The sequence below is a fragment of the Ambystoma mexicanum genome, chromosome 12 (genome assembly GCF_040938575.1).
Source record: "Ambystoma mexicanum isolate Mex_15411 chromosome 12, UKY_AmexF1_1, whole genome shotgun sequence".
In the NCBI taxonomy this organism is placed as follows: Eukaryota; Metazoa; Chordata; class Amphibia; order Caudata; family Ambystomatidae; genus Ambystoma; species Ambystoma mexicanum.
Window position 1 is genome coordinate 97412437 of NC_090936.1, and position 27627 is coordinate 97440063.

General features: G+C 47.3%; 1 protein-coding gene across 2 annotated transcripts in view; it reads right to left on the reverse strand.

The window, feature by feature from the left end:
* Positions 1 to 27627, reverse strand: part of TM7SF3 (transmembrane 7 superfamily member 3) — a 358501-nt gene that overhangs the window by 29223 nt on the left and 301651 nt on the right. For both annotated transcript variants that reach the window (XM_069628089.1, XM_069628090.1), the window contains one exon: positions 3167 to 3264. In XM_069628089.1, coding sequence (XP_069484190.1) covers positions 3167 to 3264 — 98 coding nt within the window. The remainder of the gene's footprint in view (positions 1 to 3166; positions 3265 to 27627) is intronic.

Genomic DNA, 27627 nt, shown 5'->3' on the forward strand with positions numbered 1-27627 from the left:
CAAGAATGTTCTTCTGCGTTTCCTAATACTTCTGGATCTGCAGGAAAGTCGGGCCAATGTTGCCACACCAACACTCGCAGTTTTATAAAAGTCAAAAAACGGACCTCTAGAAACATTACATTTTAGTCTCAAGTCTTCAAAGGAGTGGCGTTAACCTTTATATAAAATTGTCTCAAGTATTAAAATCCAACCCATGTATCACTTTCCCATCCGGGACGTACAGCTTCCCCAGCTGCATTGACCAAGGCCCCAGTCTGCTACCCGTCTGCCTGGCCAGGTCTGTTGGGTCTCTGGGGGTCCTCTCCTACACACCCCCCCATTACACATATGGAGGGCAAGGAAACCACCATGTTCCCCGGACCAACAGTGAGAGATGGACTCCTGAACACTTATGCGGATCAGCTCCTCTTACTAGCTTCTCAAATCCTTCGGTCTGCAACAGGTCTGGCTAACTCTCACTTTCACCTGATCGTCATCTTATCTAGCCCTGCCAGTAACTGAATGGGTCACCTGCCCTGTTTTAAAGTCAAATTTAGCCTGTCTAGTGTGCTGCATTTCACCAGCCCTGCTGTATAATAGATTTAAGTTGTGCTTTGTGGCTGTTTGTGCCACCACAAGGCGCTCCTCCCTCTGTCTCCCCCCTCCTCCAAGTGCATAAGTGCTTCAGCCTGGCAAATGTCTTTCCACCCCCACTTCTGCCTACCATGTCGCTATCTATCTCTCATATCTTCTCCAACTGTTTCACAATCCTCTATTCTTCTCCTATCACTAAATCTGGCCGGAAGAAACTTAAGGACACTCTGGGCTCCAAACCCAGGCCTTCCTATTGCAGAAACCTATATCACGGTTTCCGCCAGAGAGACTGTCACTGACATCCTCTTCTTCGTTAACTCACCTGACCCATGGACTCACTACATGGTCGGCCTTCCCTCTCCCATCGCCTCCCATTTATGGTGCACTCGCTGGGAGGTCCTGCTTGACCTCTTCACCTAAACTTTGGGAAGGGTTCCCCCAGGGTTCTGAGAGGCCTGATAAAAACTATTTTTGTTTGGAACTTTAAGGATTGAAGTTTGGGGAAGGGATCCCCAACAGACGCTGAGACATTTGGACCTTTTTTTTGACTTACTGCAAGAGCCCTAAGTGGAAGGTTCTGAGGGCAACAATTGAGTTAAACTAGTTTTGAAACTGGTAAGGCTACCTGAAACCAGTCTTGGTTTACGTTTCTTTTCGAGCCATCAATTGTCTAAGAAAACCCGAGATCACATTTTGAGTGAGGGCAAGCGTAGGTTTAGACACAGACGGACTTTGGTTTTGGACTTAAGTGAGGAGTTTAAAAGCATGTTTAATCTGTTCCATTCTTATGCAAATGAGCTCTTCATGTGGCACGCCATTGACTAAGATATTCATACAGAGAAGCATGAGGAATCCGGCAGGGAGAGTGATATAAAACATTCAGTTATGAGGGAAAACATTTGCAACCATTTTCTTTACATGCATCATTCCAACCATTGTTTTTCCCAGTAGAATGGGGGGTGGTAGAGTACAGGGACAGAGCTGCCCGCACAGATTGCCTTCATGGTTAGACGTCCTTGTAGTTCTGCTCTTTTGGGACACTTCTGGGGTCTTCAAGTTGGAGGTATCTTGACTCTGCATTTTGCCACTGACCAGACATTCATCTTCCTAGTTTTTCATATGTTTGAATGCATTTAATCTAGTCTAGATGCCCCTTAAAGACTCAGCTAAGTGGTAGTTTAGCAAGTTTATGGTACAATCTTTTCAGTCCTGGATGAAAAAACAATTTGACTTACATTGACTATTTAAGCTTCAACTATTAGGCTGGTACCTCCACACAAACTAGAACCTTGTTAGGCCAGGGGTCTGCAACCTGTGGCTCCCCAGATGATTTGGACTACGACTGACATTATCCCTCACCATTGACTATGCAGCCTAGGGCTGATGGGGGTTGTAGTACAAAACATCTGGAGAGCCAAAAGGTTGCAGACCCCTACTCTAGGCAATTATCTTCTTGCGCCTCCATAGATCTGTCAATAGAGAAGCCGGTTGTCATATGCAAAGAGTTCTAATAAGAAGCACATTGAGGCCTTCATTGGGATTGCAAGGCAAAGCAATGAGGGCACCAAAAACCAAGGTGAGCATAAATGAAGTAGATGGATAAATACAGAGAAAGTGCATTCAGGTACATATTCCCATTCATTAACATGCTCAAGCAGTCAAATCCATTCAGAGGTGAATTGCTGGTGTTCCAAACAAACCGCAAACTACAACAGTGTTCATAAACACAAAATAATTATGATGCAGTGAACAGTCTTGAACCCTGTTAAATACAAGACCTAGTAGTTGATGGTGCCTAAATTAACCAGGAGCATAAGGGCTGGGCAAAACAAGCGGACCATACCAAAGATCCTTAGAAGGCGAGGATATAGTGTGTTTGTAGAGACAGTTCATTTTCTGGGCACCATTTCTGGCACGGTTCAGTAACTAAATGTTTCCTGGTTTCAACAAAGGAGGCAGAGGCTAGCATGGTCACCTCTGTAAAATAATGTTCGTTATATCCCTGGTGTTGCGATGAGAACTGTATAAAGAGCAGTAGTACTGCTGAAACTTCCCAGCCCATGCCAGCCTGGTTGCAACGGCCATGGATGGCCCAACTACAACTTCTCCCACAGCTTTAACTTTTTTAGATTTGTTAATCTTCTAATGCTATGGAATGGGGCCAACAGGGAGGCAGGTGGGTTACCCTAAGTCCAGTGTTTCAGTGCAGGTGGAGGGGCTGAGGAGGGGCCGATGGGGGAGGTCCCTTTTCTCTGTCCGATACACAGTGCCATGTCTCAGAAGTCCAGGCAGCCCAGTGCTGTGGTGATAAGGAAAAGGTCTGCAGATGCTAGGTTACAGCTGGAAGAGGCTTGTGGCGAGCCAGACCTCTGGTCCCTGATAACTCCCACATTCTACCAGCGGGCTATCCATTTCTTTTCTTTTTTTTTATCTGGTAATGCTATATATCAAGTGCATCATGGTCTTCATCCTCTAAAAGCATTCAAATCATTCCATACAAAAGTCTAAATGATATTAACTTTTTAAAAAGAAAACATTGGCTCAAAGCAAAGTCTGTATTGAGCAAACTCTTGAATGCAAAACAAATACTTACAATTCTTCGACATGGAAGTAGCAATACTGGAACCAGCACAGTTATGCAGGAGAAGGTGACCCAGTAGACATCATCATTATGGAAGGTACTGTAATCGCCTACGAAAAAGAATAGTAGAAATCAGGGTTTCAATTGACTAGAACTCTCCGACTGGGATAACATGCAAACTTTGACCATGTGACAACAAAATTTCTAAAATGTTCTTTGTCAGCTATAACATCTAAAAAATCATTATGTAAGCATTTACATTAAATTCAAACATTCTACAACCAGCTTGGGATGTTGAAGAAACATACGCACATGCATCAGTGTACTGTAGCTAAAGAGAACAGCTTCTAAAACACAAGCAAGTCAACAATACAAATGTCATGGGACGAGAGGCAGGCAGACGCACACACGCGGGCGCACACACAGATTGCAAACTGAAATTCTTTTACTGAGGGAACAACATCTTGATTTGTCTGTTGTGACTAATCAGTTGCGACTGAGATGGGGCTGGGTACCGATGCCTGCATTAGGATGTTGACCCAGAAGGGGAACACCCTCTCCACCCCTAGTAAAAGGACCTCCAACTTTCCATAGTCTCTTCAATCACTCGCCATATAGCTCTGTAAAACCCCCTCCAGATTTCTGGGCTGGAGTTACAAGAACATTATGTGTTCTTAAGTCTACAGACACATGGCTCCACAAGCTGCAGGTTAGTCTGTGTATTCTGGCTGACAGCAGAGAGAAGGCAAGCAAGCTTTACTGGAAGAATTAACCCCTCATGTTCACACTAAGGGGGGAGCTCAGTCTCATCTGTTAGAAGCAGGCAATCACATTGATGGGCAGATTCACTGGGAGCAGACTCAGCCAACACCATTCAGAGGGCCATGACAAACGGGCCGGGCCACCTGACCACAGGGTGGCGGGAGGCATTTCCACCTCCTCTGTCCACAAAACCCAAAGGGAATGGTAGTTTTCCCAGATTGCTGCAAATCAAAAGGCCCGGTTACGAATTAGTTCAGAGGTGTTGTGCACAGGAGCCCCAAACCAAATCCAAATAGCGTCTCACTTGCATCAAACCGGGTTATGGGAAGGTCCCATCCATCCATTAGCCATTTACCAATGAAAGTAGGTGTTAATGGCTTTGAGTAGGCTGCTTCTGTAGATCAGAGACCCAGGCATTAAAGGATAAATAAGCTCTGCCACATCATAGGCAGCGTCACGCAAGGATGGGGGAAATCTGTGGATGAGGGCTGTGGCACAGTTATCATTTGTAATTTACCTACACTGTCCATTGCTGAAACAGACATTAAAGTCTGAGCTCTTCCAAGGTCAGGGAGGACCTTGACAGGCGTGATGTTAGACCTCTGCAGTAGTGCTCCCTGGCCATTTCTTGATTCTTGCACCTAATCAGTGCCTAAATATGGTGCTGTGTGGTGTCTTGATGCTAGTGTCCGTTCAAGGTAAGTGTGAGGGAATGTGAAAGGTGGGTGTATGATCAACAGTTGGCCCAGGTCCTGGACGAGTTTACCACTGCTACAGAGCTTTTTACACAAATCATAAAATATGGTGGCAGAAAATTACGGAAAATCTGAAAGCCCATGGATGTAAAACTTCAGCCAACACTCAGTTGGACGATCAAACATTTTTCTTCCCCAGTTTCTCCAACCAATTGTTGATCAAACCTGTTTAAAACAAATCATTAACTGAACACCTTTGTAGCCTGCCACACTGTAGGCCCACAAACTTCCATCACATGCCCCTAAGCTGCAGCCTTTTTTGTGTAGGGCAGATGACCTGAACTTGCAGCCAGAGCAGTCTGCGATTAGTCAGTGACAAGAAGCAGTGCAAACATGATCAGGGGGCCAGACCTTTAAATAAACCATGACAGGCGACCCACGGATATAAAACCTAGGACTAAAATGACAATGGCAAAAATGCCACTTCAGTAGGGGGAAATTGTGTGTGGTATTCACCCTAGATATAAATCTTTGTCTGACTAAGCATGTCAAAGGACCTTTTACTCAGATCAGTATTCCAGGCCTGCTAATCAGTTGCATAGGCAATCTTTATGGCACAATCCATGTGGTGGATAACTAAAGCTTTGGGTGTTCGATCCCACCCAGGACGCTCAATAACTGGCGTAGGTGTCATTGCAAAATCTCCAAACCATTATACTTTTTTGTTTTATAACTGTTAGAAGCAAGCATTCACATTGACAGGCTGGTTGAAGCTGGTTTTCTGCCAGTGGGTCACATTCACCCTCCATCTCCCCAAATCCGTGCACTGGATTTTAAATTTAAAAACAAACATTGACAGATGGCCCAATTCCAGGATGGTACCATCAAAACTGTTAAACCTTTGTCCCCTTTATGGGCTGGTTTGGCGGCCTTTTGGCCAGGCCCATGGGTATCGAAGAGCTACCACTGGCCAGCCCCCATTTAAAGGCCCGATTGCTAATGAGTGGCCAGTGTGAATGTAGTCAGTGTCCATCGTTGATGGCGATTAATAAACCCAGTGGCTGGTCCTCTACATAACACTGTCTGTAACGCATTACTAGAGTACGGTTAAATGCAGATTCCTGCATATTGATTTTGATGCACATGCTACGCACACAAAATGTACAAATGTTACTACTCCAAGGATTGTTTATCAAGTTATCCAAATGTTAGTTTCACGAACAAGTGCCACTGGTGTTCTATGTCAAGATTCCCCACCAGTGACACTTGTTCAAGCACTTAACTACAATTTTTATGACTGTTGAGGAGATTTTTGTACAATCTTTGAGTGAGGGCTATGAAACTAACCGATCGGTAGAAAAATGTTCTGCCAAAAAGAAAAGCCTAAACTCTTTGATAGATGTAGCAGCGCAGTCAGGCTGAACTTCAGAAGGTAAGAAGGTACAATTATTCCCAAAATGTCCCTGGCTTCAGAGCAGCCAGAGGCACGGAAACCGCTCTACTGAACACCTGTGATGACTTGCTCGCAAATAGATTCCAACTCTTCTTCCGTTCCCATCCTTCTGGATCTCTCCTCTGCCAAAGACACAGTCAATCATGCCACCTTGACTAATCAGCTTCGTGACACCCTTGGCATCAAGGGGCTGGACTGGTTGACCTTCCTCTCGGACAATCCTTCCAAGGTTCAACTGGGACCTTTTCTCCCCCCTTCTCTCCCCCCCCCCAATCAGTCTCTCCACCTGTGGTGCCCCTCAAGGCTCTATCCTCATCGTGGCTTTTCAACATTTACCTTACCACTTTGGCCTGATCTCCTAGTCTCCCCACTTCCAGTGTTATGCAGACACGTAGCTCTCCTTCAAGCTTCCATGTTCTGCCTCCTCTTCTTCCTCCTCCTCCCCGACTGCCATTCAGTCTTGGTGTGCTTCCAATTATCTTTTCCTTAATGCCAATAAGACTGAGATCCTGGTCATCAGGACCGCAGCTTCCCACCTTCCCTCTCACCCTCTGGCTACCCTCCGAGCCCCATCCCTTCACCCTCCTGTGAGGCAAAAAACCTTGGTGTCATCTTCGACTCCTCTCCTCACATCGCAGACCTTTCCAAGAAGGCCCACTATCAACTGCATTTCTTCAGAGGCATTCACCCTTTTCTCACCTTCCGCCAGAAACAATGGCTCCAGAGCTCTGGTCCTCTCTAGGCTTAACTACTGCAACAGCCTCTTCCTCAATCTTCCTTTATCCTCCCTTTGCCCATTCAACTGATCCAGAATAGGACTGCAAGACGTATCCTCGGCCTCAAGCCCAGGGACCTCATCTCGCCAGCCTTAATGCCTCTCCACTGGCGCCCAGTTGCTGATCGGATCAAATTCAAGACCCTCTACATCATCCACAATGTTGCTGTGGCCTGAAAACCAGTTACATCCGACTCCCTCTCCCTAAATACCTCCCTGCTACAGCCCTTCATTCCGCTAGCTCCAACTCTCTGCCGATTAGACGCTTCTCTAAGTAGATTTCTCTCCTCTGCAGGAGCCTCCCTCTGGAATGGTCTCCCTGCCCCGCTCAGACTTGAGCCGGATCTCAAGTTCCAGATGCTCCTCAAGACCCTCCTTTTCTCATCTTCCTTCGATCTCCCCTTACCCTGCGAACTCCTCCCTCTGCTGCAGTGACTGGCTGCCTTTTTCCCCTCGGAGTTCTACAAGGCTCCAGGCCACCCCGCCCAGTCCACCCCCCTCTCTCACACTTAGCATGTGGACCTGTACTACCGCAATCCCTGGCACTTGCCTTCCTGGCCTCCGCTGAGCACTTGCTCCTGCTCCTCTTAGCCTGCTTTCGCTTCGCACCCTAGCACTTCACTTTTTGCGCAGACCAGCACTTCACTTCCAACCCCCCTCACTCCCCCTCTCCCGCACACTCCTTGTTCTGCACTTGCACGATCCGAATGTCAAAGCCTGGTAGGATCATTATTGTATTTTTCTCCCTGGTTCCCCGTCCCCCTTTTTTGTCTTGTGGCTACTTGAAACACCATTTGTTGTATCGGTGTCTAACAAATATCCAATAAGTAAATAGTCAGCACAAAAGACACCCCACAATGGTAAACTGAAAAATACACTTTCAAGGTCACATGTAAGATCAATGAGAGGAAAAGAAGTACTCCAGTGAAACGGAACACTGAGCATTGTGTAGTTATGTAAACCGTGAAGGCTTTTTTCACTTTTGATTCTAAAACATGCCACATACTTGGTGGCACACACTATCAATATAGACTTCCATTGGTAAGAGTAGAAAGATGATACAAGTAATTTTATCTAGGATCCAAGGCTGCCGCAGAATCCAGTCCCATGTTTTCTACTACACTCTAAGCAAAAGTATTATACATAATACACTTGCATACTGATAACGCTCAGAAGTAGAAAACAGGGCAATAAAGATGTGGAACCTTGCTCACTGCTTGGATAGGCACAATCACCTCACTGAGGTGGCCAAAGAAGGCGAAAGCATGTTTGCTGGTACTCCTGTTCACAAGAGAATTGCATAGCATATGGCTGCTGTACTGTCCTTGTGAGAAATCCAGGCAGATATGCAAACAGATATTCCTCTGAAAGTTGCAGTGAGCTAAAACATTATTGTAGACTCTCCTGAGTTGAACCACCCTAAAGAACAAGTTATTTGGCTGTGGTTGTTCTCAGCTGAGGGGCTCTAACATTTGAGCACAACTACAACTTTAATCAATGGCTGTCAAGCTCCATTTCTTACCATAGTATGTGGATTCTGTTACGTGTTAGGATGTTAAAACCAGAAATTCAAATTAACAAAGCCCCTTCTAACCACACTCAAACACTCCACTTTATGGCAAATAGAATGATCAGTTACCCAACAAACATTAAGTAGTCAAAACCCAAATGTGGTCCACTACATGGGACAATGTCCTTTGAGGTTACAGAATGCCCCCTTACAGGACTGAAAATCCTAGGAGTGCAGCGTTAACTTCTAATCCACCAAATCCAATACTAATCAATTTAACCTTCAATCAAATCATGTTTCACCAGGTAGGTCAGTGTGGTTTTGTGTCTGCCACTGCAAGCTCAATAATCATTCCACCTTCTGCTGCCACAATCATCATAGCCATCTCTACCATGGATTACCCACTGGTCACTTCCTGGGATGTTCTCCCTCTCCTTCTGAGGCATTGCTTTAGTGTAGATTATCTCAACGCGAGGACTTCTGGGCATTTCCTTTCAATCCATTTCAGTTATTTTCTGGCTCATTAATGAATCAAGATCCCTGGATGTAAAAAGCAACAGCCAACATATCTCTTCTTTCAGAGCACTCACCTGATTTGAATGACTGGCTTTGCTTATGTACTTCCCTAGTGAAGGCCTTCGACATAGTTATGGAACACACACCCGGCCCTTTTTAGCCAATCATCCCAGCCTCTAAAATTAAAACGTCTAGCTATGGTAACTCTTGGGGAAGCTGGTCAATGGTGGACTAGCTGGAATTCTATGGGCATTTCTGGTTGAAAAGGGGGATAAACCCTTGCAGCCAAATTTGTCTATAAGCCATTGCTCTATTTATTCATTTATTTTCAAGATTTTCAAATAATCAAAAAATACATAACCAAAAGTTCAATAGAGTATAAAAACATAACACTCTACATTAAATAGGTAAGGAAATAAAAGTAATCCGAAGCATGTATAAATACTGAAACATCATACATTTCAAAACCAATTACTAACCTTTCTTGAAATAAAATACCTAAACAAATTTACATTTTGAAAATTCCAACACAGAACAACACAAAAGACATACAGACATCTCACAGACTCACACAAAACAGAACAAAAACAAGACTGACAAAGAATCCTCAATTAAAGCACATATACATTATCAGGTAGTCGGATCCAACAGGAACAACTAATCATCAGATACACAGTCACCATATAAATCCATAAACGGCTTCCAAAGAGCTCGATATTTACTTTCCTTTCCTTGCCTCACAAACATCACCCGCTCAAAGTTCGATAATACTAACAGATCATTAATCCAATTCTCTACTCTAGGCTTCTTCCTCGTCTTCCATACTATTAGTATTTGCTTCACTGCAACCACAAGCGCTTTATCAATCCATTGTCCATATTGACGAGCAACCGCACAACGCCCCCTACCCGATAAAAGCAACACCTGTATAGGCATCCTGGGAAAACGTATAGACAAGACCGCCTCCAATCTATCTAGCATTCCCACCCAAAAATCTAACACCGAGAACATTGGAAGGCCTGCTATATACATGCTGTTCTGCCTTGCCCTCTAGATCTTCAGCCAATTGTGTCAGAGTACCCACTGCATCTTTAAGAGTGGAAATTTGCTCTGTTGCAGCTGCCATTGTGTTGCACATTTATCTCACATCTGCTTTGAACAAGGAAATCTCCACCCCCATTTTGCAGAATTTACCCTGCAAAGATAATCTGCCATTACAGATTTACCACACGAGATTTTAGGTGTATGATTTACAGTTGCCCATGTTCATCTGGTCTCATTGGTCATGGCATCTGGTTCAGTTTTATTGCCAGTGTTCCTCAATGTGTCCTATGGTTATAGGTCCATCTTGTTCAACTGGACAGATTTCCTTACTCTTCAGCCCTTCAGGACGTCCACCCCCAGGCCCAATATAACTCACTACTCCAGATAACCAGGCATTTTCTTATAGGATGGTTATGCCTCAATAGTCAGCACTTCTGATGCCAGCCAAGTATATGGCATACATTACTTACTGTAATCATATTTCTGATGCTTGTGTCGGCTTGGATTCACATACTATGCATAGGCAGACATCTAGGAGGTAGTCGCAGAGTACCGCACGACTGGTTTTCAAAATTCGAAAAAGGGACGTTAACTAGGTGCGTTTGTAATACTATACAGTGTGATTTGTGGGAGAGGGGTGGGGGGCTTGGCAGGGCTCAGCCCCGGGACTTACTTATAATCCTAGCTTGATTATTTTGTGGTGTTTTGGCAACTATTATTGTCAGTCATAGTAACATAAAAACACTGCGCACCGACCTGGATCTCTTGATCCTGGGCTTGCTCATTGTCATTCACGAACTTGATAACCCAAGTTGGCAGGGCAAGCCATTTATTCATTTTCATGAATAACCGAGTTAGGTGACAATGTTGGGTACTGATGCGGACTATGCCACACAGCTCCAATGAACCTGCTCGACATTGCTGCAAATTCTCAACTGTAATAACCAGCAAAGTGGGTTGGGAACAGGGCAGTCAGCAGCCAGCAGCAACAACACAAGGGAAAGGTAATAGAAAAGGCCAATATCAATGAGGAGTGCCTAGCATGAGTGCCAAAACAAGGAAGATTATCTTGCTGCAGTGTTTGACAGGCACGTTCATTAGTTCAGTAATGATTTTGCCTGCATTCGTCCAATAATTTGCCATAGAAAGAAACATGTTGGCTCCTATTTTCTATTGATACATTGTTCAAATGTTCCACTTGCCAACGATGGTAGAGCAAAATATTAACAATGTTTCTTTAAAACACTTTAAGACGCAATGTTATGTCGATTTTCATCTGTAAATCACTTCATGCATCCATCAGCATCAATGAGTCAGTGGTATTTGCAGCACCAATTCTGTTGGTAGATGGGGCAGGCAAGGTTGCGTCTGTGGGCTGGGAGATGCCTGCCCGATGTGTCAGTGGTGTGCAAGAAAATATTTGGGACCTGCCATTTATTTTCTTACAAATTAAGCACTGCAACTATCCTGTGTGTGATGTTTATTGTACCCATGGTCATTCACGCGTTGAGATACCTCAGATTGTTGTGTTTCTGACATGAGGGAGCATGAAGTGTTTGCTTGAGTCCAAGAAAGTCAAAGTAGAAAGATATAGGTGAAGGACATCTATGCACCTTCAACTACAGGAGGGGAGGAAGGGTGGGCGCATGTGAATCGAAGCAGATACAAGCATCAGAAATAGGATTACGTTAAGTAATGTATGCCTTCCTAGGCTTGTGGGTCTGCTTAGAATCACATGTTAAGCATAGATTAGTGAGAAAGAGGTGGGTTGCTTGAAGGTATAGCAGCAAATAGATGCCTTAATACTGCATGACCCACCTTTGAATCTGCTTTAGAGTAACTAAACAGTAGAGTTGTTTAAACATGTGAAAGGAACTCAGTAGCTGCTTTGCAAAATGCATCGAATGGAACATTTGCAATGAAATCCAGAGTAGCACTTGTACCTCAAGTAGAGTGAGCTTTTGGTGTGAAAGGTAAAGATTTTTAGATAGCGAGTAGCAAACTTTGATGCATTAGACAATCCATTTTGAGATAGCCAATATACAGACATGATCTCCTTCTCTACCAGCTGCTATGGAAACAGAGCCGATCTGTTTTCCGATATGGTTTAGTCTGGTTAAGGTAATACAAGACTGCTCTCCTTACATCTAGAATATGGTGGCCTGTTCCTGCGGAATTAGTTGCGTTTTGGAAAAGAGCTGGAAGTTCGATGATTGGTTAACATGGGACTTGGAGATGAATTTTGGTGAAAAACGAGGATGGTTCTGAGAACCACCTTGTCTTTGTGAATAGTAACGAAAGGATCTTGGACTGAGAGGGCTTGCATCTCACTGACCCTTCTTACGGACTTGATTGCCATAAGAAAAGAGGTCTTATAAGTTAAATGTCGAAGACTAGCTTTGTGCATTGGTTCAAAGGGTGGACCCATGAGTTTTGCGAGCACAACATTTAGGTCCCACCCAGGAGGTGGATTTGAAATTCAAGGGTATAGTCAACTCCTTCCAAGAAATCATGGATTACTGGAACTTTCCACTACAACACTTTGCTTTGTGATGTAGTGTAAGCAGAGTGCTGCTAAATGCACTTTTAAGGGAATTAAAGACTAGAACTGAGTCTAGAAGATAAAGCATATAGTGTACTATATGTGAAGGGGAACAGTCAATTGGATTGACGGTGCGTTATCTACACTAAATGACAAATCATTTCCATTTGTTAAAGTAGCAGTGTCTTGTATTAGGTTGCCGTACCTCTTTCAGGATGCACATGCACGTTTGTGGAATGTTTAAATGTCCAAACTCTAATCAGGCTGCCAAATTCAGAGTTTAGGTGTATGGATGGAACGTTGTCCCCTTGTGCTGGCACAGCATGCTGTATGTATGCAGACGTTTGATTGGTTTGCACACAGCCAGTTTAAGTAGGTGTGGAAACCATGGATGTTGAGCCCACATCGGAGCTATTGGGATTAGAGTGACTTATTCCTGGTGCATCTTGTGCACCATCTTGTTGAGGGGAGGTGTTGGTAGAAAAGCATAAGCAAATTTCCCATACCAGCTCATACACAGGGCATTCCCCTTGTACTTTGGTTGGGAAAACCTGGATGAGAAGTCTGGGCATTGTGCGCTTTGCTGTGTTGTCTAGCTGGGGATGCCCCCATTGGGAAAAGGTTGTGTAAAATATCTGTGAATTTGCCACTGGTGTTCTGCGGGAAGCTGTAGATTTCTGCTTAAAGTGTCAGCTTGTGGGTTGTGTTCCCCTGCAATGTGTTGTGACAATAGGAAAATGTTGCATTGGAGAGCCCATTTCCAAATCATTTGTGCTAAACTGCACAGACTTTCGAGAGTGTGTCCCCCTGTTTGTTGAGATAGAACATGGCAGGGGTACTGTTTGTGAGGACTAGAACTATTTGTTCCACCAAGTGATGTTGCAATGCTTGCAGGGCTTTAAGGACCACTAGCAATTCTAGTAGGTTGAGGCGATTCTCTGCCGTTGATGACGTCCACTCACTGTGCGCAGTGTGATGAAGGTAATGCGCTCTCCATCCTGCAAGTGAGTAGTCTGTTGAGCGTAGCCTGCACTGGTGGGTTGCAAAAGGGTTTCCATTTTAACATTCGCTAAGGACCAACAGAGTAGAACCTGTAACAAGGTTGTGAAACAACCACTAAATCATCCCACTGACCGCTTGCCTGAGACCATTGTTTCGCTAGCCACTCTTGCACCAGGCGCTTGAACAGACGCGCGTGTGGGAGTAGATCATGCAAGAAGCCACCATCCCGAGCAGGCGCATTACCTTGCGCACTGTTATTCGATGACCAGCCACATGAGGTACTTAGGACAGAATGTTCGGAGCTCTTTCGTTTGAGGGAAAAGCAAAGCACTCTTGTGTTTGTATTAATGCTCCCGGAAATTGCTTTACTTGTCTGGGACAAGACTACTTTTTTCTCATTGAGAAACACAAATGGAACAAGATATTGATTGTTGCCAGAGTGTTCTTTTGATACAGCTGTGATGTTTCTCCTATAATGAGCCAGTCGTCTAGATAACAATACACTAGGATGGTTTTAAATTGCAGGTGTGATGCTACCACTGCTAGTACTTTGGTGAACACCCATGGCACTGATGAAATGCCGAAGGGGAGCATCTTCAACTTCTAGTGGGTATTTCATTGATGAAGCGCAGGTACTTTCGGTGCCCTGGCAGCATTGAAACAAAGTGTGCATCTCTCATGTCCAATGTTGCCATGTAATGCCCCTATTTTAAGAGAGGGATTACCTCTTGCAGCGTTGTCATTCGAAACATTTGCGGTTTCACATTATGTGTTTGCTGGATGCAGGTCTAACACAGGGCACATAGTTAAATCCTTCTCTGGCACTAGGAAGTACACTGGATACACGTGTTTATCTGGTGAACTGAACTAGCTCTATTGCGCATTTTTGAAGGAGAAGCTTGAGTTCTTCTTGTATGATTTTTTGATGCTGTGGAGACATCTCATGTGTCTTGGTGGATGTTGGGGTTTCTCCAGAAACTCAAGAGTAACCCCTGCCACTGTATAACACCCACTGATCCAAAATGATTCCCTCCCATGCGTGGGTAAATTGACAAATGCAAACTCCTACTGGAAAGGCATGGGAGTTCTTCCCTTGCACTCGAGTGCATCAACGGCTTTGCCGAAAAGAACATTGGGCTCAATGAGCATTTTTAGTGGATATATGTGATTTAGTTAGCAAAAATTTCGAATTCAAAAATTTGAAAAGTCCAGAATGAAATAATCACATACCTGACCCCAGCCCGGTTTGCTCTACCCTTAAAATGTACCTCCCGCTCCTACTTACCTGCTGTTCCTCTGCATGGCACCTTCCCTGTGACACAAGTTCCGCCTCCCCAATGAGGGGTGGTACTTCTGCCAAAGGGTTGGTTTAAACAAAAAAAAAATGTTGCTCTGCTTTCCTTTTAATGGAGGCGGGGACACCCCCGCAACCCCTTAAGTACCATATTGTTGATCAAGGAGAGTGCGGGTGTCCCCCTGCTCCCCTTGATCAACAATATGGTTTTATTTTCTTTTTACCGCCAAATTCTGCATTTTTGGCCAGATTTTTTTCCTAAATTTTCTGCGGCACCCATATTTAGCAAGGTAGTCTGTGTCTCTAATTTGAATCCTAATTGGCATAGCCAAGAGTGTCGTTTTAATTGTGTACCTTCTGCAATAATCGGCCCAGCACTGTCTGCTATATCCAAGTTGTTCTTGAGAATGAAGTTGGCAACCTGTTTGCCTTCAGACAGATTTCAAATCTGGGATTTTAAGGGCTCAGGAAGTGTATCAAGTTGTCAGACTGTGTCCCATGGGTGGCAGTTATAGCTTGCCACTAAGGTGGTATTGTTTGCAATGCATGTCTGGTACGCTGCTGATGCAGTAATTTTTCTGCCTAGTGTGTATAGGATTCTACTCTCTCGGGGTGACTCTGCACATGTTAGCAGGGTACCTGCTCTTTGTTGTGGTTGTTACAACCAATGAGTCAGGTTTAAGTTGTTCCCTAACAGAGGGAATCTGTAGGAGCAAGCTTAAAAGTTTACGATCCTAGGGTTAACAGCTCCAGTTAATGATGGAGCCAGAAAAGATGGTTGAATACGTCCCTCTAAGGACTGTAGTAAAGGTATATACTGTGTGACTGACCTTTTATTACCTAAATTGTCATCCACAAAGTGTGTCCTGCAGGGCTTCTTGTGTGCCAATTTTAAAATGCTCTGCTGCCTTCAGCTGACGGCAAAACATACATGCCTGGGTCATAATAATGATCTTGTGCGAGTTGCTCATCTTGTGATCATTGGTCACCATGATTTTGGTTATCAATGATGTATCATCTGATGTGTTGGACCATTCATAGGGGGCATTTTGAGTTGAAGATGTGTCTGGCAGGTTTAAAGAGTGCAACCTTTGTGTTTATGCAGGATGTTGCCCTCCCCCTGTGGGTCTGTAAATTGGCCAGGGTGCCTGCCCATGAAGTCAACAGCTGACATTCTTTCCATGGTCATTTCAAACCTCTCTAGTCTGACTAGAGCTGTGGACATCTTGAAACTGAAAAAGATCTGTGGGATCCTTTCCCTTAGAGCGTAAAGCGTCCGTTAAGGTAGACGTTGAAGCAGTGTAATGAATGTCTTTCAACATATCAACGGGTGTGGAATAATCAGTTGATTGTGTAGGAGTTGGCTTTAAAATTGTTTTCGAAACAAGTTTTAAACTTAGTTAAGTTTCAACGTAGCGTGGGCATGCGTCAAGTGTTTAAGTTTCAGCCCTTGTTTTTCTGGCATGCGCAAAGAGCAATTTATTTTAGGTACAGTGTGTTACTTTGCTCAGCCCAATGGAGTAGGTGAGGGCCCAGAGGACAAAGATCACTTCCAGCTAGATAGGGTTTTCCTGCTTTCTTTCTACACCGTGTGGCCGTGCTTGTCTGATGTAGTCGAATGGCATGGGGTTGTGCGTTTAGTGGGGTGGGCATGTGTGCCTTTGTCACCGAGTGTGATCTCCATCACAGGACAGCCGGCCTACTTATCGGAAGCGTGGCCTGGCACTAGGGATTCTGATTAACGCATGGGACATCAATGGACGCCTCAGCCTGCTTGGCGTGGCCCGCCCCAACACTCAGTACAACGGTTCTTTAATGTTTTAGGTTTAAAACATTTAAACGATTTACAGTGTTTCTCAGTGTGATCTCTGGGAAGGCAATGATTGCACACAGTGCGTGTCTTTGCAAGGGTATTTACGATTGCAAGACAGGCAAAATTTAAATGGTGTGTTTTCCTTTATTAGTGTAAAAGGCAGCACAACAATAAATGGAAAGGGGCGAAAAAAGAAAAGGCATTCTTTCTGTGCAAGTGTATATGACAACCCCCACTTCCCCTAGGGTCTGGTGATGTCAAGAGGCTAGGGTCTGGTGATGTCAAGAGGCGATGATCTCCCATCAAAGGAAGAGATATTGAGCGGTTTGTCGAAAGCCCCTGAATAATGGTCGTCGATATGATAAACAAGCAAAGGTTTAAATGGTTAATATAGTTTTAATAACTTTTTAATAATAAATGGTGTTAGCCAAGAAACTCTGCAAATAGCAACAGACTACGACGTTGGAAAGAAACTATCTGAGGGACCTTGATGCATGAAGGACCATGGGTACATTACACGTCACTCAAGGGATAGTATTACAAACACGCCCAGTCGACTTTGAATTTCGAAAACAAGTGATCAATACTCAGCGACTACCACTAGATGTCGGCCTATGTATAGCATGTGATACTAAGCAGATCCACAAGCCTTACACATACACGCACACCCCTTCCTTTTAATGGTTTGCTCTCTGGAGGTTCAGTCCTATGAAATGGTGGAGTGAGACTTAGTAGGACTACACTGTTTGGAAGGATAGCCCCCATGGAGGGATCTCCCGCTGATCACCCAGTCCAAAGCCTCTGCTAAGCTCCAACCGATCCTCAATCCCAATTCTCTTTGACCTGTTTGTTGCCTTTGACACAGTCGATCACTCGAATTTCCTTAATGCTTTTGTCTTGGGATTCACGATCGAGCCCTTGTCTGGATTGAAACCTACCTAGCACTTCGCCAATTCTTTGTCTCCTGGAACAACATCTCAACTCACTCTGTTGGTGTTTCACAAGGCTGTCTTGGGTCCCTTCTTTACGAATCTTCTTTAGGGGCACTAATCATTTGGGTTCTTGCATCAACTCTGTCCAGACACCCAAATCATCATCATCTGTTTTCCTGAACTATCCTCAGAGCTCTATGAGGGTTTCCAACTGAGTCGGCCAATACATATTGGATGGCTTTGCATTGATGTTAAACCAACACAGAGGTGCTCTTCTTCACTGCCAAACATGCTCATCTCTTCCCCTGCCTATCCAGTTCCCACCCGACACACTCCCCTGCCCTTCAGCTAGAAGCCTCTGCGTCACCTATGATCCTTCTCACACCTTCCCTACTTTCATCCCCAATACTGCAACAGGGGCTTGCCTCTACCTTCCAAATATTAGGAAAAGCAGGCACCACCTCTTTCCTTTCAACCCGACCAAGCAGCTCTTAACCACTCATGTTCAATGACAGACTAGAGTGCCAGAATCCTCCTTGGTCTCCCCCTACTATGCTTTCTGTCCTCTCAAGTTTAACTTGGCTATGCAAAACAGCGCCAGATTTAAATGTCTTCTACTGGTTCACAAATCTATCCACAGTATGGAACCACTGCATCTACTGTCCTCCATCCAACTCTACAAGCCTTCTCATAATCTCCACTCTGCCTCTTTGAATACCATTGTGCCACCTCACCCTCCCTGAGCTTCCGCTCGCTTCTGCTCTTATAGCTCCAATTGCATGGAGTTCTCTTCTCATGAATATCTGAGAAACAGTCCACAATGATTTGTTCTAATCCACAACTTAAACCTACCTCCTCGCCTCAGAATTACCCTCATCTAAAAATATTCTGTTGCCTCTTACCCGTCGCTGTCTCTCACTTTCTCTGCCTCCACTCAACCACTTCATCCATCATGGCCACATCCCCAACACAATTGGCTGTAGTGCCTTCCTGCACTTAAAAAAAGGTCTGCGGATTGTCCTTAATCTATGCAAGTCCACCCTTGTAGTGTACGCAGTGACTTCCATTTACATTCCTCCACAACCTGTTCAGAATGTCCCTCTAAATCCCCCCATTGTAAGAAGCACATTGCTTCCCATCAAATCTGATTTCATATCTAGTGTACGTTCTTTTGTGATCAAAAGAGCACTGTTTCTTGCTGTATATAAATAAAATCAAAATAAATGTCAGTTTCCTTCAGATGCAGTGTTTGCAACCAGAATGAACAACCGAATTTCCCCGGCTGCCTTTCTTGACCTTAAAGGTTTGCCTACTTATGGACACACTGGCAGTGAACTATCCACTATAACCCTAGTGCACGTGCATTCTTCCCATCAGATATTCAGTTTCTTGGCCACTTCAATGTAGTAATGTTCCTAGCGTTCAAAGTTTTCACGACTGTACCTACACCCAGCCTGCTCCCAGTTCACTACAAGAGATTGCAGGGGCATCTCTCCAGACACACTCCTCACAGTACAGCTGTCTGTGCTAGTGGGTTTCCCACACCACTGTGCCAACCCTTACACCAACAGCTATGCTGAAAAACTGCCAACATCCCCTGTGCCCCGAGTTCCGCAATCACAGCACCCTTACTGTGCGTCCCACCCCCACCACTGTGCCAAAAACCCATCAGCAGGGTTGTTTCACCTCCCTCCAACACTACCTCTGGAGCACCAGCTGTGTGCTAGAACCTGCGCCCGATTCCCAGTGAACCCTGGCGAGCCCCAACAGCAGGGCACATGGTTAAAAGCCACCCTGAATCCAAATGTTAGTGCTTCGTAGACACAGTTGCAGCCCACCTGCCTACCAAAGTCTCCAGCAATGCCCCCAAATGCCTGGGTGAGGGAAGGGTTCACCACATCCGGACCTCTGCTACAACATCCACGGGTCAAGCATTACAGTAAATTACTCATACGTGGCAACCATCTTGCAACCTCTGCCATGGTGAAGAATCGGGAGAAGTCCATCCAAAGTTGGGTTATTGCCTCATGATGATCAGTCTCAGTCCAACTCAGCTGCCACTGCTAATATCTCAGTCTCAGGATTCCAATGGAACACCATTTCTCAGGTCGCGGACCGTTTAAGCAGACATCTAGGGCAGAGCATGTAACAATCGGCCTTTGCTTCCACACGATGCTGCTACCAGAAAAGTTCTCACAAGGTGGGGCGTGGCGGGAGCGCCAGTAATGAGGCAGCTCCTTTGATGGCCTCCGCATGGGTCCGCGGCAACAACTAAAGTTTTGCTGGTTCCTGCTATGCCCGCCGTCCAAATATGATGGGATCAGGCTGCGGAAGATGGAGAGCACCAACCGCTGCAATTTGGGAGTATAATGCTCTCAGGATCACCAAAAACACAACGAGGGAACGCACCACCAGTGTCCCACACCTTAACTCAAAATGGCGGCCACAACTCCACGACCTAACTCCCGCAGCCCGCCGGCTGCTCCTCCTCAGCTTCGGTCCTGCTTCGTGAAGCGGACCCCCTCCGGAGCGCACTGACAGCACCTACTTTCTCTTGCTCCTCAGCCGCACCTGGCGCTCAGGTGGGGGCTGCCTGGAGACCCGGCCTGCTCCGGACCCATGAGCTGCGAGGCTCCCTGAAGGGGCGCCGCGAGGCTCCCTGAAAGGGCACCGCAATATCAGCACCCCCAGCCAGACTTACCTGCTACCAGAGCCGGGGCGCTCTGGCTCCTCCTCGCTTGGGCCTCAGACCGAGGGAACCCTCAGCGGCTTTCTCCCACCCGCCCCCGGAGCCAGAGACCGAGCTGCTCCTGCCGCTGCCCCTGCCTGTGCGCCGACACGTCCCGCCAGCGAAACGGCTGTGCCTTCCCCGCTAGAGGCTGGGGTGGTGATCCCGTGACCACTGGGCGCCGTCCTGGAGGAGGGCTCCTAGCCACCGCCTGAATGCGATCTCGGCATCCGAGAGGGGGGCGCAGTCGTGAACGCCCGAAAGCTTCCACTGAATGTGGATTGCTCTGGTTACTGCAGCTGAAGCCCCATCTGCTCCACACCAGGGCCCTCTGAAGACGTGCCACCCTCCTCTCTCCCCAACACAGGGTCGCCCCTGCTGCGGCCAGAATTGCTACCTGCCTCCCTGGGGCCCACTAGAACAGCCCCCCTGCCTGCCTAAGCACACCAGCCCTCTCCTGGACTCCGAGGCCCCTGGAACCTCCGCTGCTGCCGCTACCTCCCCCCCACCCCCCCAACAGTGGCATTGATGCCTCCTTCAGCCTCCTGGGGTGCCCCTGCCCACCTTCCACCCTCGTCAGCTGGGAAGAGCCCGACTCCACCACCCTCACCCTGGATTCCTGCAGCAGAAGGCGAGTCGTGAGCCTGTAGCCACCTTACTCCTGGAAGCCACGCGTGTCCTCTATCAAGGCAACACCATTACCCCTCGGAGGTGGAGAAGCATACCCTGCCCACTTAACTTCCTGAGGCGCCCTGGCCCACTCTGTCTCCCCTGCTACTGCCATCCCTAGATCTCGTGGTTCTTGGCGGCGATTGCGAAACTGCCAGTGATTCATCTGCCGCCCTACCCACCGGCCTATACGCTGACACCGGGCAAACTCACCAGGAGTCGCCCCCTCACCTCAGAGCCATGGCCAAAGCTCCGAAACCCTCTAAATCTGCAGACATCTCCACCATGCTGCTGGCTCCGGAGAAAGGAAAGAAAACAGATCTCACCAAACTTACACCCCAGAAGGCCACCGAGGATAAAGGGACCATTGCAACCAAAGAAGACCTCCAGGCCTTCATGTCCGACATCAAATCGGAATTTAGATCCTGTATGACGGAACTCGCTGCAAAACTAGAGCAAACGGAGCAACGGGTCAGCAGCATCGAACACAGGGTGGGGGAAGCCAAGGAACTAGCCTTCCATCAGTCCAACTCACTAACGGATATGCAACGCACCATTCAGACATTAATGGACAGAAGCGAAATCCTTGAATTCAAACAGGAAGATATGGAAAATCACTACCAACGCAATAACCTGCGCATTCCGAGGGGTGCCCTCATCAATCCCTGACAAGGAGCTCCCCGAGTACGTAAGCAATTTCTTCCAGTCTTTGCAGCCGAACTTGGACGAGGCTCAGCTCCTACTTGATCGTACCCACAGACTGCGCCCACATCGAGGAACCGACACAGACTCCCCTCCGGACTTAATCACAAGAGTACACTTTTATACCACCAAGGAGGCCATTTCAACAATAGGCCACTCACGCGATGAACTATCTTTCCAGAGCTCCTCACTCCAGATTTTCCAGGACCTCTAACTCTGCAGATGCGTAGAATGCTCCTTCCACACGCGCTCTTCCTCCGAGACCAGCAGATCCGCTACCGGTGGCTATTCCCCACAGCACTACAATTCTCGCACAATGACACCCCTTGAACCATCAGCCACCACGATGATGCAGCATCAATCCTGCACCTGGGCTCCCTTGGGGGCACAGGGTTGTCCCCCCCCCCCCCTGGCCGAACGAGCTCTGCCCCAGACACAACCTCCTCCAAGCCGAGACGTGCCCCCTGGACAAGAGTGCAGAGAAGCCGCAAACCCAAATGACAATTAAGGACACCCCCGAAGAATACATAGCGTTGGAACCACTTAAGCTCCCTTGAGCTTGCCGCGGACCCCATATGGTGCATACCCTCCTCCAAGGTGGATGTCATATTACCCTTGGAGATAATTTCAACCATGTTGGCCATCGACACCCTGGGTGGTGAGGGGCCCCACCGATGGATTAAAATCGGTCCCCCTCGCCACACTGTTGGCCCCCCGTTGGAGGCCTAAATTGGAAGTTTACACCTCCCGTTGGAGGCCACTTGAAAACCCCCAGCCTAAGGAGAACCCGACGCAGCATACCCCCCATGACTATGGCTAACCCTGTCCCCCTCCCCTCCACACGGCGAGACAACACTGAAGACCTGCCCCCACACTGGAAACTGAAGTTTACCACTTTAAACGTCAGAGGCCTAAACTCCCCCGCAAAGAGGAAGTCTATCCTGCAATTGCTACAAGATGAGGGATCCTCCGTAGCTTTCCTGCACCAGACTCACCTGGTGCCGACAGACTTCTCCCGCCCACGCAGCAGTTCTTTCCCTCTACAATATCTGGGATCCAACGGCACCAAAAAAAAAGGCACTGCCATTCTCTTTGCGAAGGACTTGAATCCACGGATTCTGGATACGCCAAGATGCCAGGAGGGTCGCTTCATCGCAATTAAATGCATCATCTTTGGCCATCTCTACACCCTCATCTCAGCTTACGCCCCGAATAACCATCAGGAAGGATTCTATCGAGATGTGGCGGAGTCCCTCCTCCCGTTCATTGAAGGGCAAGCCATCACTGGGGGTGACTTTAATGGAGCCCCAGACCCCTTTAAAGACAGATCGCACTCCCCATCCCTCAGGCACTTAAAGCTAATAACTGAATGGCTCCACCTATTTTGGACGCTAAACATCAATACCTGGAGAGTGTTGTACCCGGAAGAAAAGGACTTCTACTCATATGTACACTGCACTTTCTCCAGGATTGATTTGCTATTGGCCTCGCCCCAGCTTCTGGCCTTCACGAACGACGTCTCCATTTGCCCCTGGATCCTCTCAGACCATGCTCCAGTCACATTAACCTTGTGAGCCCATAATCCGACCCCCCCCCCGCCCCCTCGCCGCAAGTGGAACCTTTATGACCCTATCCTGAGCGATATGGCGGTAGTAGACTCCATTGCCAGAACGATTCGAAACTTCTTCATGGAAAACCGTGACGAAGACACCTTGCCAGCCAACACCTGGGACACCATGAAAGCGGTACTCCGAGGGGAATTGATTGCGCAGCCTTCCATAAACGAAAACAGGTGGCCTGCGCCACCCTGGAAGCAGAGGTCCAAGACACGGAAGCTACCCATAAACGGAAGGGCTGGTCCCCGAAAACTTATAAGGTGCCTACAGGTGGCAAGAAAGACTGGACGCGCATTACGCCGAGGCCACAGCCAATTTATTAACCAGGACAAAACAATGGTACTATGTCAATAACAACAAAGCGAATAAGATGCTAGTAAACAAACTGGCCAAAGTGAAGAAAAGAAACACCATCCTAGACCTCCGTGACCCACAGGGAGTGACCCAATTCGCGGAAGGAGAGAAGCTACGTCTAGCAGCCGCCCACCAAACAGAAATAATGACGGCGATCCCAGGGAATCCAAGCGAACAGCAAGCTTACGTCTGAGAGGCTGCCCCCCACCCCTGACGCCAGCAACTAGGGAGGAACTTGAAGTCCCCTCCACAAGCGAGGAAGTTGAGGAAGCAATAAAAGCCTGAAATCCAGATCCCCGGGCCCAGAAGGGTTTTCCACCCTGTTTTTCAAACTATTTCGGCCACAACGGTGGGACCATTAACCCGACTCTTTAACTCATTTGCTGGCACTGGGACCGTCACTCCAACCATGCAGGAATCCACTACAGTCCTTATCCTCAAACCCGGAAAAGATCCAGAGGACGTCAGCTCATACAGACGCATCTCACTACTAAACCTGGATGTTAAATATACTCCATAGGTCCTGGCCAACAGCCTAGCACCTATCCTCCCTAACATCATAGATCCGGACCAGACGGGATTTATAACCCACAGGTCGACAAATGATATCATCCGGAGGGCCCTAGACCTGATAGAAATCACCAACCAGGAAACGCAACAACTAGCCCTGCTGGCCTTGGATGCAACCATGTTGACTGGACTTATCTACGCCTCACACTTGAGGCCTTCAGCTTTGGCCTGACCTTTCAAAGAATGGTCCTAGCAAACTAGCAAGCGCCCAAGCCCAGGCTGAGAGTCAACAGCCTCCTATCAGACCCGATCTCACTCACATGTGGAACAAGACAGGGCTGTCCTCTGTCCCCCCTGCTTTTCGCTCTAGTCATGGAGCTCTTGGCCCAGCGGATTCGCCGGAACCCCAGGATTAAAGGACTGCAGATAGGCCCCACTCAACATAAAATTGCACTCTACGCAGAAGACGTGCTACTGACCATCACCGACATCGCAACCTCCATGAAGACGGCCTTAACCGAGTTCCAGGGCTTTGGGAGAGTGGCAAGGTTTGCAATCAACTTTGGAAAATTGGTGGCCCTAGGGGTGGGACTGAACCCAGACGAGAGGGTAACCCTAGAACAACAAAGCCCATTCCAGTGGAGTGTCAAGTCTATACCATATTTAGGGGTTCAGATCGCCACCCGCCCAGCAAAAGTATACCAAACAAACTCCCCCGCCCCTCTTTGAAGAGCTGGAAAGGAACCTTACCCACTGGCAGTCACAAGAAATCTCTCTTGGGGCGCATTATGGCATGTAAGATGAATCTTCTCCCACGGTTCCTCTACGCCTGCTCTTCTCTCCCTGTCTCAATCCCGCTCTCCCCCCTGCAGAGGCTTCAAACAGAATATAATCGACTTCAAGAAAGCAGCTCGAAATTGGGCGGACTAGGTGTACCGGACCTCCGCAAATACCAAATCGCAGCACAACTGGCCCACTTCCAGGCTTGGGGAATTGTCCTGGGGCGCCCGAATTGGGTAGAGATCGAACAAGTCCGCCTCTCTCCCTCTCCGCTTCTTATCGTTTATCCCCTCCGCCCTACGCTGAGCATGGCCAGACATGCTGTCCTCCACAAAATAATTAATGAAGGCCCGGGACTGGACCCGCAGACACAAGAACATCCCAGGGGACCTCAGCTCCTTCTCCCCTATCTTCCTTAACCCAGCTTTCTTCCCGGGCTCCTGCCCAAGAAACTTTGGAAACTGCTCCTGCCCAAGAAACTTTGGAAACTGGGTGGCGGGTGGTCTCGAGTCGCTGGGACAACTCTTTGAAGGGGACGCTCCCTGCACCTTCGAACAATGCAAAGAAACCTTCCAACTAGCAGAAACAGACAGGTTCACCTATGCCCAACTGAGGCACTGGTGCACCCACCCCCAGAGTCGAGCAGCAGCGGCCCTAGCCCTACTGGAACTTACAGTAAACGACCTGCCAGCCCGGGGGAAGATCTCCCCCACTACAAACTATTACAGGAGGACCTTTTCCACGCCAAGCCCTCTTACATCACCCAGTGGGAAGTAGAACTAGGTCATAGCATAAAGGACCATACCTGGACGGACATCTGGACAAGGACGCACACGGGCTCCCCTTCACACCACTAACCGGGAATGCGCCCACAAACTTGTTGCACTGGTACTCCTCCCCGCCCCCCCCCCTTTCAGCCTTCACCACTTTCAGCAGGCTCTGGACCCACAATGCTGGCGCCGCTGCGGTCTTCCAGGGTCCTATTTTCACATGTGGTGGACATGCCCCAAGGTAAGAGTTCTGGTCTCAATGCCTGGCCACAATAAAAGATATCACTCAAACAATACCACTGATCCCCAAGCAGGTCCTCCTAGGGATTCAGACCCCAGACTCCTACTCAAGGACAGGACGGAGGGCAGCACTGATAACTCCTGCTGGCGGCCAAGATTACGGTAGCACGCACCTGGAAATCCGCAGAGGGCCCCTTGACAACCCTCTGGTGGATCAAAATCTGGGATATCCTAATAGCAGAAAAGGTCACTGTGGCCAAAGCGGGCCTTCTCCACCGCTTTATGACATCTGGACACCACTGTTGGACTATGACCAGAACTACCCAGCCCTGACACAAACCGCGCTTGATCGCGAGAGCCCTCCATTCAACCAGCGAACACACAGAGCCTGGCCTGACCCAATCAGACAGAGGGGACCCACTTTGGGATAACGGGGGTGGGATGGGGGTAATGTCATTCTATATATATTTTATGGGGTAGCAAACGAATGTTGATGTACGTGTTCTCCGTTGTGCTGAGGTATAAACACATTTTTTTAAAAAAGTTCTCACAAGGTTCTTATTTAATTCAATAAGTGAGGATTTCAATTATTTATTTTGGTTGGAATGTTTTTCAAATTGAACAAGAGCAGACACCGGGCTTGGAAGCATGGTAGCCCTAGTTTACAAGTGAGGAAATGTGGTGTAAAGGTGTACCCAATTTCCACAGCGCTCAACATTTCGCAAACTTCTTTCTTTCAGCTCAAGGGCCAGCCATAGTTTTTCATCCTCTCGACAAAACTTGATAATCGGCATCACTTAAATTGTATAGATTGCTGCAATTCACTTTACCGTGGTCAGCTGAAAATTGAGTGACTTAAGGAATACAGAACCTTGCTGCACAAACATTAAAGGTTAAAAAGTTTCATTAAACCAGCATTTACTCACTCACATTGGCTGCTAGTGAAGGAAAGGATCATTTAGAAAACCCTCCGTTTGGTGCATGAGGAAATATATCTAATGTCAGATGTTTCCAACTAAATGTTTGCGCAGATGCACACCAAGCAATATTCGCATTTCTTCCTCTACCTAAATATTTGTCCAACTTTCCAAACACGCACATGTTGTTTAAAAAACAATTTTTATTGGTTTTACAACAACCACCTACCAAAACAAACCCAACAATGCACATAATAGATCAGACCTCAAACAATCATAAAATGGCCACTGTTCTCCCTTTACCTCCCCCCTTAACTCGAGCTTACTCTCCCTCACTCCCCGCCCTAGTTTCTTCTACAGGTTCTTCCTCCTCTGTATCCAGGGAGGAGTCTTGCTCGCTTGAAACAGCCTGGGTAGTCTCATACAGTGTGGCTACTAGGTGTCTCCAGGCCATCAGAGTTTCTGTTTCCCCCTCTTCCTCCCCATTGGCAGTCTCATACCATACCACTGTTTCCGCCGGCAATCCTCTGGGGGGGGTCATATATGCCCTATGAGTTACGTATAGTTGGATCTGCTGCAACCTCGCGTTCCTGGACACTTGCGTTATCTCTGAGCCCTCTCCCATTGCCCATCATGCATGGGTATCCCAGCTTCTTCCTCCCAATCCAGTCTTAGCTGGGTCACCTCTGTTCCCACCCTGGACATCAGTAGTTCGTAAATTCGGGAGACCTTGTTTCCCCCTTCTGAGACATCATAAATTGTTTCTATAGCCTCGTCGGGTTGTTCCTCCAACACAGTTTCAGGCCACGATTCTCTCACCACCCGTACCACTCTAGTCCCACCGGTTCC